The 12679-nt window shown below is 38.4% G+C and overlaps 1 protein-coding gene across 3 annotated transcripts in view; it reads left to right on the top strand.

Annotated features, from left to right (window-relative positions):
- ACER3 (alkaline ceramidase 3) overlaps window positions 1-12679 on the top strand; it is a 156028-nt gene that overhangs the window by 92630 nt on the left and 50719 nt on the right. For all 3 annotated transcript variants that reach the window (XM_006059606.4, XM_025266365.3, XM_025266364.3), the window contains 3 exons: window positions 2991-3043; window positions 5795-5876; window positions 8656-8691. In XM_006059606.4, the coding sequence (XP_006059668.3) occupies window positions 2991-3043; window positions 5795-5876; window positions 8656-8691 (171 nt within the window). The remainder of the gene's footprint in view (window positions 1-2990; window positions 3044-5794; window positions 5877-8655; window positions 8692-12679) is intronic.

The raw sequence follows: 12679 nt of genomic DNA, 5'->3' as shown, positions 1-12679 counted from the left end.
GAGCTAACTCGGGCCCCAGCACTGGTAGTGCAGAGTCATAACCAGGGACCACCAGGAAATTCCTTTTCAGTGGCAGTCATCTCCTGATCTATTGGCTTCACCATACCTGAATAATAATAAAATTTATATTACAAAACATACTACCACAGTTGTGAACTGAATTGTGTCCCCTTAAAAATCACATGTTGACTGTTTGCACATGATAGGATACTTACATAGAAAATCCTAAAGCAATATCAGAAAACTCTCAGAGCCCATCAATGAATCTGATAAAGTTGCAGGATACAGAATTAATATATAGAAATCTGTTGCATTTCTGTGCACTAACAAAGAAATATCAGAAAGAGAAAATGAGATAATCCCATTTACTATTACAACAAAAAGAATAAAATACCTAGGAATAAACCTACCTATGGAGGCAAAGCTTCCCTGGTGACTCAGCTGGTAAAGAATCCGCCTGCAATGCTGGAGACCTGGGTTCCATCCCTGGGTTGGGGAGATCCCCTGGAGAAGGGAACGGTTACCCACTCCAGTGTTGTGGCCTCGAGGACTCCATGGACCATATAGTCCGTGGGGTCACAAAGAGTCGAACATGACCGAGTGACTTTCACTTCACTTCACTTCACAAAGGCAAAAGACCTGTACTCGAAAAGTATAAGACCAAGATGAAAGAAACTGAAGATGACTCAAACAGGTAGAAAGATACATCATGTTCTTAGATTGGAAGAAACAGTATTGTTAAAATGACCATACTGCCCAAGGTGATCTGTAGATTCAGTGCAATCCCTAATAATACATTTTTCACAGACTTGGAACGAAAAGTTTAAAATTTTAAATGGAAATACAAAAGACCCATTTAAGATGTTTAATGTGAAGTCAGTAGATCCTGGTACAAAACTTTAAATAAAGGAATCTTCATAAAACTGGTGGTTGATTTACCTGCAGCTTGGGCTCCAAAATCACTGCAGATGGTGACTGCAGCTATGAAATAAAAAGATGCTTACTCCTTGGAAGGAGAGTTATGACCAACCTAGATAACATATTGAAAAGCAGAGACATTACTTTGCCAACAAAGGTCCGTCTAGTCAAGGCTATGGTTTTTCCTGTGGTCATGTATGGATGTGAGAGTTGGACTGTGAAGAAAGCTGAGCACCGAAGAATTGATGCTTTTGAACTGTGGTGTTGGAGAAGACTCTTGAGAGTCCCTTGGACTGCAAGGAGATCCAACCAGTCCATTCTGAAGATCAGCCCTGGGATTTCTTTGGAAGGAATGATGCTAAAGCTGAAACTCTAGTACTTGGGCCACCTGATGCGAAGAGTTGACTCATTGGAAAAGACTCTGATGCTGGGAGGGATTGGGGGAGCGGGGGAAGGGGAACGACAGAGGATGAGATGGCTGGATGGCATCACTGACTCGATGGACGTGAGTCTGAGTGAACTCCGGGAGTTGGTGATGGACAGGGATGCCTGGCGTGCTGCGATTCATGGAGTCACAAAGAGTTGGACATGACTGAGTGACTGAACTGAACTGAACTGGACTGTCATTGTGTTATACCAGTGTTTTTGAACATTTAAAGGTGACTCAAGTGAAAGGTTTTGGAGGCAACATAATATAAAAGAGTCCCTTCAAAATCTGGCTCTGTTACTTATTAGCATTGTGATCTTCGAAATGTTACTTAAACCATCTAAGCCTCAGTGTTTTCATCTTGGAATGTAGATAAGAGCTCCTACCTTAGGATTGTACAGATTAAATGAGATAATGAATGTGAAACATTTAATCATAATACCTTGCACAAATGCTGTCATTTTCATTATTCCAATACTTTACTAGAATATATCGCTTTGCATAAATTCTCTTCCCTCTCCCTAGAATGCCTTTCTTTGCCATCTCACTTCATTTCCTGCCACTACCTTTTCTGGCTTCTTTTGCTTCTTTTTTGGGAATATTTACTGTGTATTTAATCACTTATTTTTCATTCCCTCTACCTCAATAGACTGTGAACTGCCTGAGGGCAATTATGTGATTATGTCTTGTTTTCTTCATATCCTCAGCTCCTAACATGTTGCCTAGCGTATAGTAGTATATTATTAAAGAATTCATTAAATACATATTTAGTGAGTAAATTCTATAGGATTGGTTTAAGGATTAGAAATAAACCCTCCCCCCCCCCCCCAAAAAAAAGATAACTATCATAACACTTAGCCGGACACTGTCCAGCTTGTAGTTTAATATATAGTAGCTATAGTTGTTCCTACCTGGAGAATCCCAGGGACGGGGGAGCCTGGTGGGCTGCCATCTATGGGGTCACACAGAGTCAGACACGAATGAAGCGACTTAGCAATAGCAGCAGCTATAGTTGTTATTATTGCTAATAATATTATTATTTTTCAGAGACATACTTTGACGTCACTTACATTAACTGACTTCCCCAGCCATTACTATCTCTTATATATATGAGTGGTTGTTCAGTTGCTCAGTCTTGTCTGATTCTTTGCAACACCGTGGACTGTAGTACGCCAGGCTTCCCTGTCCTTCACCATCTCCTGGAGCTTGCTCAAACTCATACCCATTGAGTCAGTGATGCCATCCAACCATTGTATTTAACTTAGGTGCTATAGGATGAAGAAAAAAATGCAAAAGAATGCTGATAGGACCTATCACCTGTATATGATGGACATCATTCCTTGATGGAGGCATGTTATCATAGTTTATGATGCTGAATAATCCAAGCTGAGCAGTGAGTCAGGCATCCTACTTAAATATGTACATTAAGACAGATAGATGGCTAGATAAGTTCATTTGTTCAAAAACAATGATCTAACTATACACACTGAGAGTAAATTAGATGATGATATATATATGATAATTAGTAAAATGTATTAGATAATAAGAGGTGACCATCTTAGTCATTCTGGTGTTTTATTTTGGATTTGGATAATAATTGCAGCTCTACAGTATTCAAGTCCTATTACCTGTCTGTTTCTTTTAGCTATTGGATGAACTCCCAATGATCTACAGCTGTTGTATATTTGTATACTGCATGTAAGTATTTACGTTTAAAATTCATTTACTTGATATATTTTAAAATTCATGTTTGTTTCATAGGGAATTAACATAACTAATGCAGTTATATTACTGGGAGATTAAAACAGTGTAGAAGATTATAACTTTTGTGATTTTAATACAGAGTATAATCTTTTGGAAGTTATCCTAACAATGTTTATGAATTTGTGTGATCTCAAATATATTATCCAAAATCCATAAGATTTTTCTACTTTGTACCTTGAATTATGCAGGGCAGCAAGTCATCTCTAAATTTTCACAGTTGTACAAGATAAATGGATATTGTCACCATTTTGTCTAATAATATAAGCATAGCTTATGCTGAGATGACTTGCTTAAGGTCATGCAGTTAATAACCTACAAGTTTAATAAACTTAACTTTTAAAGTATACCTTCTGTTCCCTAGTATCAATACTTCAAACTTGTCTGAACCTCTTATGTGTTGGTTATCTGATTCTTTTCAACCAGATCATCATTGCTAGCTCAATAATATCTTCTTCTAAAGATATAAAAAAATAAAAAGAGTTTTCATATGTATACTGTGGTTGATTCATGTTGGTGTTTGACAGAAAACAACAAAATTCTGTAAAGCAATTATGACCAACCTAGACAGCATATTAAAAAGCAGAGACATTACTTTGCTGACAAAGGTCTGTCTAGTCAAAGCTATGGTTTTTCCAGTAGTCATGTATGGATGTGAGAGTTGGACTACAAAGAAAGCTGAGCACGAAGAACTGATGCTTTTGAACTGTGGTGTTGGAGAAGACTCTTGAGAGTCCTTTGGACTGCAAGGAGATCAAACCAGTCAATCTTAAAGGGAGTCAGCCCTGAATATTCACTGGAAGGACTGATGCTGAAGCTGAAGTGCCAATACTTTGGCCACCTGATGCGAAGAACTGACTCCTTGGAAAAGACCCTGATGCTGGGAAATATTGAAGGCAGGGGAAGAAGGGGACGACAGAGGATGAGATGGCTGGATGGCATCACTGAATTGATGGACATGAGTTTGAGCCAGCTCCAGAGTTGGTAATGGACAGGGAAGCCTGGCGTGTTGCAGTCCATGGGGTCACAAAGAGTTGGACATGACTGAGTGACTGAAATGAACTGAAAAACTAAGTAAATTTTAAAAAATTTAAAATAGTTTGAAAAAATATATTATTAAAAAGAACTCATCAGAAACTGTTTCTATAAATAACCGGAAGTAATTATTTTAGGCTCTCTGGGCCTGTGGTCTCTGTTGCAAGTCTTCAACCTCTGCTATTATAGCATAAAAGCAGCCACAGATAAGCTATAAACCAATGGGTGTAACAGTGTTCCAGTACATTTTATTTATAAAGTCAGTTTAGGTTGAGAAACTGGTTTTTGCACTGTGATTTAAATATCAATAATCTCAGATATGCAGATGAATACCACCCTTATGGCAGAAAGTGAAGAGGAACTAAAAAGCCTCTTGATGAAAGTGAAAGTGGAGAGTGAAAAAGTTGGCTTAAAGCTCAACATTCAGAAAACGAAGATCATGGCCTCTGGTCCTATCACTTCATGGAAAATAGATGGGGAAACAGTGGAAACAGTGTCAGACTTTATTTTTTGGGGCTCCAAAATCACTGGAGATGGTGATTGCAGCCATGAAATTAAAAGATGCTTACTCCTTGGAAGGAAAGTTATGACCAACCTAGATAGCATATTGAAAAGCAGAGACATTACATTGCCAACAAAGGTCTGTCTAGTCAAGGCTATGGTTTTTGCAGTGGTTATGTATGGATGTGAGAGTTGGACTGTGAAGAAAACTGAGCGCCAAAGAATTGATGCTTTTGAACAGTGGTGTTGGAGAAGACTCTTGAGAGTCCCTTGGACTGCAAGGAGATCCAACGAGTCCATTATAAAGGAGATCAGTCCTGGGTGTTCATCGGAAGGACTAATGCTAAAGCTGAAACTCCAGTACTTTGGCCACCTGATATGAAGAGTTGACTCATTGGAAAAGACCCTGATGCTGGGAGGGATTGGGGGCAGGAGGAGAAGGGGACGACAGAGGATGAGATGGCTGGATGGCATCACCGACACAATGGACATGAGTTTGAGTGAATTCCGGGAGTTGGTGATGGACAGGGAGGCCTGGCGTGCTGGTATTCATGGGGTCGCAAAGAGTCGGACACGACTGAGCAACTGAACTGAACTGAACTGAACCCCAATCTAGAAAAATATGTCATCAACCCATCTGTGACAGTGCAGATTTGGGCACTTAGAAAACCTAAGATCAAAAACAAGGAAATTCTAGCTACTGTTTTCTGAAAGCTATTCTTAAGACTGAGACTAGGGTCTGTGCTCTCCTTGACATTGTTTGTTGATCTATATTTTCTGTCAAAACTATATTTATTGAAAGAAAAAGTAACAGTGAGCATTGATAAACTAATATCCTGATATACCTGTACCTTCATGAGACAAAGTTGAGAGCAGATAATTTAATAAAAGTATCCAGATGAGTACTATAAGAAAGGGAGAGCAGAAGATGACTGCTTTCTTCCCTTATTTGAAATCAGGTGTCTTCTCCTGATCCCCACAGCCTGTTGAAGGCTGTAGGCCATGTGGGTTCTCTAAGATGAGTGTGTGGTTGCAAGGAAATGATGGGCACCAGTATACCCAGGGCATGTATACACATGGCAAAATAGCATTCTGTTTGTTTTCCTAGTTTTATATTCTAAAACAAGTTTCTCTCTTTTTTTTCTTTTTAAGGTTTGAATGTTTTAAGATGAAGAAGTCTGTAAATTACCATTTACTTTTTACCTTAGTTCTCTTCAGTTTAATAGTAACCATGGTAAGTCATATTTTATTTCTAATAAATTAAGCATGTGAACTGCCATTTATGGAGTTTGGTACATTTTGCTTCTAGTGTTTGCTTCATGCTGTTCAAACTGAAATATTTCTAAAGGAAACTCCCTTATGGATATTGCTTCTTTGTTTTCTATTTAGGTGTTATTTCTCAACAAAAAGTTGAAACAAATTTTTTTTTTTTAACAGGAAGTGGGAAAAGTCAAAAGGCAGATATTCAGTAGCAATAGAAAGCAATTAACGATTAACTTTTCCTCATGGATGAACATATTACGTCCTATTAAAAAAAGAAATTGGCTCTGATCTTTAGGGCCTCCTGTGACTATTTTAGTGCCTAAACTTTTCCAAACAGGTTGAGATAGCTGATCACTTAGGTGTGCCAGTTCATCTGTTCCCACATTTCTAGTACTACCTATAACCTGACAACTACCAAATCCACATCTTAAGCCTTAGATATCACTAATATCAGGAACCTCAATCTCAGCACATCCCAAGATGAACTTATTTACCCCTGCCCCATGATACAAACCTACTCATTATCTTTCCTACAAAATCTGCTTATGCTCTAAGTTGCTTGTCTTGGTTGCTACTGCTGCTGCTAAGTTGCTTCAGTCGTGTCCAACTCTGTGCAACCCCAGAGACGGCAGCCCACCAGGCTCCCCCATCCCTGGGATTCTCCAGGCAAGAACACTGGAGTGGGTTGCCATTTCCTTCTCCAATGCATGAAAGTGAAAAGTGAAAGTGAAGTTGCTCAGTCATGTCCGACTCTTAGCCACCCCATGGACTGCAGCCTACCAGGCTCCTCCGCTCATGGGATTTTCCAGGCAAGAATATTGGAGTGGGTTGCCATTGCCTTCTCCGCTTGTCTTGGTTAAGGACCTACTAAATACTCTGTTACTTAATAACTATGGGACTTTGGACAAGTTACTTAACCTCTTGAAATTTCCTCATTCGTAAAGTGAAAATAGTAATAAACATACATTTCATATTAGTTGTAAAACTTAATCCCTGGTACACAGTAAGGACTCCATAATTCTTTTGCCTTAAAAAAAAAAAAAAGCCTTTTAAGAGCCTTGCCCTTCTGCATTTCTTCTGTTACTAACAAGTGAGAATCTGAAATTATATAAAGGGAAATTAGTATTTTGAAATAGCAAATTTCAGAGTTTAAAAACATTCTGCCTTATTGAGTTTAGAGTTATACGTATATAGATATTTCATACACATCTTACTGTTAAAGCTTTCTGGTTGCTTGAAGGAAATGATCTACTCTTGTAATGAAGGAACTTCCTCCAGGAATAAGAAGTTCTGTAGCAAATTGTAAAATTACATAAAATTTGTGAGATCAGCAGTACATTAAATGAGGCTATAGAGATGTATAAAAATGGTCCTTCCTGACAAAAACATTATTGCCTTGTAGGGGAGAGAAGCAAACTAATGAATGCAATAACGTTTATAAATTGACAGTCTGGTAGAAAGAAGGATGAGTGGTGGATTCTGCTAAGTAGAAAAAAAAAACTCAGAAAAGACTTCAAGAAAGAGGTATAATTTGAGCTGAATCTTAAAAGATGAGTGTTTACCAGCAGGGGCATTTGCTAACCCAGTGAAGCATGGCATGTTTAAAGATACAGAAGCATGAAACTAGCCTCTTTGGGGTAGCAGTATACTTTTTGGAGCCTAGGATGAGAAAGAGACAGGAAGATACGAATAAGGCCAAACAGAAAGGCTAGAGCAATGTCATGGGAAGGCTTTGAAATTTGGACTTTGTCTTGTAAGTGATAGGAGTCATTTCAGATTTGTGATTTAAATTTTGACTCCTCTCTACCATTTCTTTTTAAAGGTGTACTCTTACAGGGCAATAAATGCATACAATAAGTGGGCATTGAACTTAGTCACCCACATGACATTGGAGCCTGAAACTAGAGTTTGTGTAACTGAAAATGTTTCTCAGTGAATGCATTAGAGATTTTTGGAAGCAGAAGAAAGAACAAGAAATTTATTTTAAATGTTTTTACTTATTAGCATATATTATGTGCTAGAGACTTGAGCATATTTTGGCTAATTATTGCTAACTATTATTATTCCCATTATCCAGATAAGGAAAAATGAGTCTTTTGGTTAAATGACTTGCTCAGACATGTAGCAAGTAAGTGGCAGTTTGAAATTTTACTGCTAAGCCCAGTGTTCTTGCTATTGTGAAACAGATCTGCTGCAGGGATTGTCAGCATAACCTCTTCAGCTCTGATGAGTATTCATGCATCTGTGCTCCCTGATGCTCATGCAGAGGCCAAGAGGCCAGAGTAGTCCACAACAGCTGTGAAACATTTAGTTTACCTTGAAGAAGCTCGGGCTTCCCTAGTGACTCAGCAGTAAAGAATCTGCCTGGGGTACAGGAGACATAGGTTCAATCCCTGAGTCGGAAAGATCCCTTGGAGAAGGAAATGGCAACCCACTCTAGTATTCTTGCCTGAGAAATCTCATGGACAGAGGAGCCTGGCAGGCTACAGTTCCTGGGGTCGCAACAGTCAGACATAACTTAGCGACTAAATGACAACATGATGAAGCTAGCCGTGGTGCAGACACACCTGAGGTAGTAGCCCTTTTGTGGCAGCCATGTAATCTGATTGGTTTCACGTGGCTGGAGTCAGTTCTAGGATGCAAAACGAGGGAAGCCAGAGACGTATGAGATTTGCAAGGTAGTAGGTATAGGTTTTCTTTCCCCTTCATAAGGCACTCCTTTCACATCTATTTCTTTTAATCTTTTTCAGGTTTACCTTAAGGTAAAGGAGCCTATATTCCATCAGGTAATTTTTGAAAATTATTACACATTTTATTACTTAAGCTGCTTTGTATTTTCCTTTTCTAGTATATTATATGCATACACAACTTATGTAAATGAAATGGTGGATGCTCTACGAAAGAACAGTGTTTAAAACAGATTGCAGACAAGCTCCTATAGGAGGTGTAAGCAAAACAAATACCAAGAACATTCAATAGCCAGGCTCCACTAGTTGTTGTTAGACAATCATGCAGGTGCAGCATTGCTCTCATAAGCACAAAAAACCAGGAAGTGTTATTCACATGCACATGTAAACAGTCTTTTTTATGACATTATCTTTTAGAAAAGATATAGGGAAAATACTCAAGAAATTTTCAGTCTAACATATATGAGTTGGGAGGTTATTTATATCAAAAGAAACAAACATTAAGAAACTTTGGTATAAGAAATAGTAACTTATGTGCATCCTAGAAAGAAACTAGGGTAATATGAGTATGAGACCCTTAATAAAGAGAGCCATTGTTTATTGAGTGGTGTGATGTGCCTGTCACTATGCTCATTACTACATAGACTTTAATCTCCACAGCAGTCCTAAAAATTATGGATTATTGTCTACATTTTAAGGGAAACGAGCTCAGAGATATTAGGTAATTTGCCCCATGGTTACACAGTTATTAAGGGGCAGAGCTAGGATTCTAACTAGATTTGTTTGACTCCTGTCACTATTCTTTTAACAAAGCAGGATAGATAGAAATATATACATAAGCAAGGAAGCACATATTCCAGGAGGATTAGAGGCCTTATACTCTTTAGAATATTTTGTGTTTATATTAAAAAGTAAATGTTCCTGTAACCTTTTAAACTAAAATTAGACAATAATCATCTGAAATGTGTTTTTTAAAGAAATAAATTCCATATCCACATTATTGTGCCTAGGTTTTTTCCATAGGCCAGCTGAAAGGAGATATACTAAATAACATAGATGGTATTGGGAGGGGGGCATTCTCACTTTCCTGTTTGTTATAACTCGAAGTGATGTCATTGTGTATTTATCCCTTTATTAGAAATATTTATTAACACAGTATAAAAATAAAGTAGGTTTATGTGAAGAATACTTCAGTTTTTATAAACTTCTTACTTGAAAAATTTGAGTTAATTTTTCTACGTTTATGACCAGTTTTCTCTTGTGTTTTTTACTTATTTGGTACTGTGTTTTGTAATAAAAGGTACAAACTATTCATGTAACTTTCCATGCTGTAATTTCCTGTGTTTTTCCAATAATATTTTCTTCTCTGTGTATAGGGAAGATAAATAGATATCTGTGTATGCTGATAGGAGGGATGAAAACTTATAATTATGACTAACATCCTAGGCTTCCATTCAGTTCAGTCGCTCAGTCGTGTCCGACTCTTTGCGATCCCGTGAACCGCAGCACGCCAGGCCTCCCTGTCCGTCACCAACTCCCGGAGTTCACTCAAACTCATGTCTATCGAGTTGGTGATGCCATCCAACCATCTCACCCTCTGTCGTCCCCTTCTCCTCCTGCCCTCAATCTTTCCCAGCATCAGGGTCTTTTCAAATGAGTCAGCTGTTTGCATCTAGGCTTAGAGATTAAAAATCAGGATAGGGAAATGAAGAAGTAGAGGAATGCTAGATGAAGTGGATAAGCAATCTGAAGGTAGGTATTCATTCATTCGTTTATTCGTTAGATGTTTGCTGTATACTTTCTAAGTACCAAATTCTGAGCCTGATTTTGGAAATAAAGAGGCAGTAGAGCACAGACTTAAGATCTAAAGTCAGGCATAACTGAATCCAAGCTAGTCTTCCACTTACTGTGTAAGTTACTTAACTTTATTGAGCTTTGGTTTCCTCATTATTCAACAAACAGTTTTTAAGTACCTTCAGTATACCAGGTGCTGTACTAGGCACAGGAGATATAGTCAATTCAGTTCAGTTCAGTCGCTCAGTCGTGTCCAACTTTTTGCGACCCCATGGATCCCAGCACGCCAGGCCTCCCTGTCCATCACCAACTCCTGGAGTTCACTCAAACTCATGTCCATCGAGTCGGTGATGCCATCCAGCCATCTCATCCTCTGTCATCCCCTTCTTCTCCTGCCCCCAATCCCTCCCAGCATCAGTCTTTTCAAATGAGTTAACTTCGCATCAGGTGGCCAAAGTATTGGAGTTTCAGCTTTAGCATCAGTCCTTCCAATGAACACCCAGGACTGATCTCCTTTAGGATGGACTGGTTGGACCTCCTTGCAGTCCAAGGGACTCTCAAGAGTCTTCTCCAACACCACTGTTCAAAAGCATCAATTCTTTGGCGCTCAGCTTTCTTCACAGTCCAACTCTCACATCCATACTTGACCGCTGGAAAAACCATATCGTTGACTAGATGTACCTGTGTTGGCAAAGTAATGTCTCTGCTTTTGAATATGCTATCTAGGTTGGTCATAACTTTCCTTCCAAGGAGTAAGCGTCTTTTAATTTCATGGCTGCGGTCACCATCTGCAGTGATTTTGGAGCCCCCCAAAATAAAGTCTGACACTGTTTCCCCATCTATTTTCCATGAAGTGATGGGGCCAGATGCCATAATCTTAGTTTTCTGAATGTTGAGCTTTAAGCCAACTTTTTCACTCTCCTCTTTCACTTTCATCAGGAGGGTTTTTAGTTCCTCTTCACTTTCTGCCTTAAGGGTGGTATCATCTGCATATCTGTGGTTATTGATATTTCTCCCAGCAATCTTGATTCCAGCTTGTGCTTCTTCCAGCCCAGCGTTTCTCATGATGTACTCTGTGTAAAGCGTCTGCCTACAATGCGGGAGACCCAGGTTCAATCCCTGGGTCGGGAAGATCTCCTGGAAAAGGGAATGGCAACCCACTCCAGTATTCTTCCCCGCCCAAAAAAAAAAGCGGAGATATACTAGTGAGTGAAATGATGACATCTCTGCTCTTATAGAGCTCAATAGACTGCATCTCTAAAGTTGGTATAATAATTTCCTAAAGTTGTCTAAGTTTAAATGAAATAATGCATTTAAACCTAGCATGTAAAGAAAGTAAAAGAAAGTGAAGTTTCTCAGTCGTGCCCAACTGTTTGCGACCCCATGGATAGTAGCCTGCACCAAGCTCCTCCGTCCATGGGATTTTCAAGACAAGAGTACTGGAGTGGGTTACCGTTTCCTTCTCCAGGGAATCTTCCCAACCCAGGGATCGAACCCAGGTCTCTCACATTGTAGACAGATGGTTTACTGTCTGAGCCACCAGGGAAGTCCAGAGTAAATGTTAACTAGTATTAATATACTACATGGCTGTTGGTCTCAGAACTCACTATCTGATCAGGATGATTAACTTGTAAAAATGTGTTTGTAGTATATATGCTTTATAATAAATATGTAAAAGAAGTACTAATGCAGGCAAAGACAGTCTATTACCTAGATGACTCAAAATAGAATTACAAAATATACTTACTGTAAGTAGGTAAATAATTGCTTTCTTTGGTACTGAAGAGCAATAGTAAGGAAAACCCGCTCACTGTTTTGATACAGTAGTATTCCTTGCTACTTTGTTAAGTTTTATTTAAAGAGAATTTAGCCTCAGATGTCTGATCTAGAGTATCCTATGCTGATCTGTTAAGTAATTATAATTGATACTTTCTATTTATGGCTTTAAAAAAAACTTATCCCTAATTATCTTCTGAGTATCATTTTTAAGAAAAGAGACCTTATTCTGAGAATCTTCTAATTGTCAAAGTTTAGAGTATTTTTCTTTCATATAAGTGTTGATGTTTTTATTTGTAGAAACTTGGAAAAATTGCTTTGGAATTTGTAAGTGGAAAAATTGTTTTGGAATTTGTGACAAGATTTTTCAAAATCTTAAAAATAATGAAAAAGGAAAGCAGAGCAATGTGGTTTGATCTAAAGGAACTCTGACTTAAGGCTGGGATCTTTATTTCTTACTACTTTGATTTCTTAAAGTTCAGAATCTCAGTATCTTGCTATTTTATTATCCATCAAC

This window comes from Bubalus bubalis, chromosome 16 (genome assembly GCF_019923935.1).
Source record: "Bubalus bubalis isolate 160015118507 breed Murrah chromosome 16, NDDB_SH_1, whole genome shotgun sequence".
NCBI lineage: Eukaryota > Metazoa > Chordata > Mammalia > Artiodactyla > Bovidae > Bubalus > Bubalus bubalis.
Note: the sequence above shows the minus strand (reverse complement) of the source record. Positions and strands in the feature narration are given on the sequence as shown.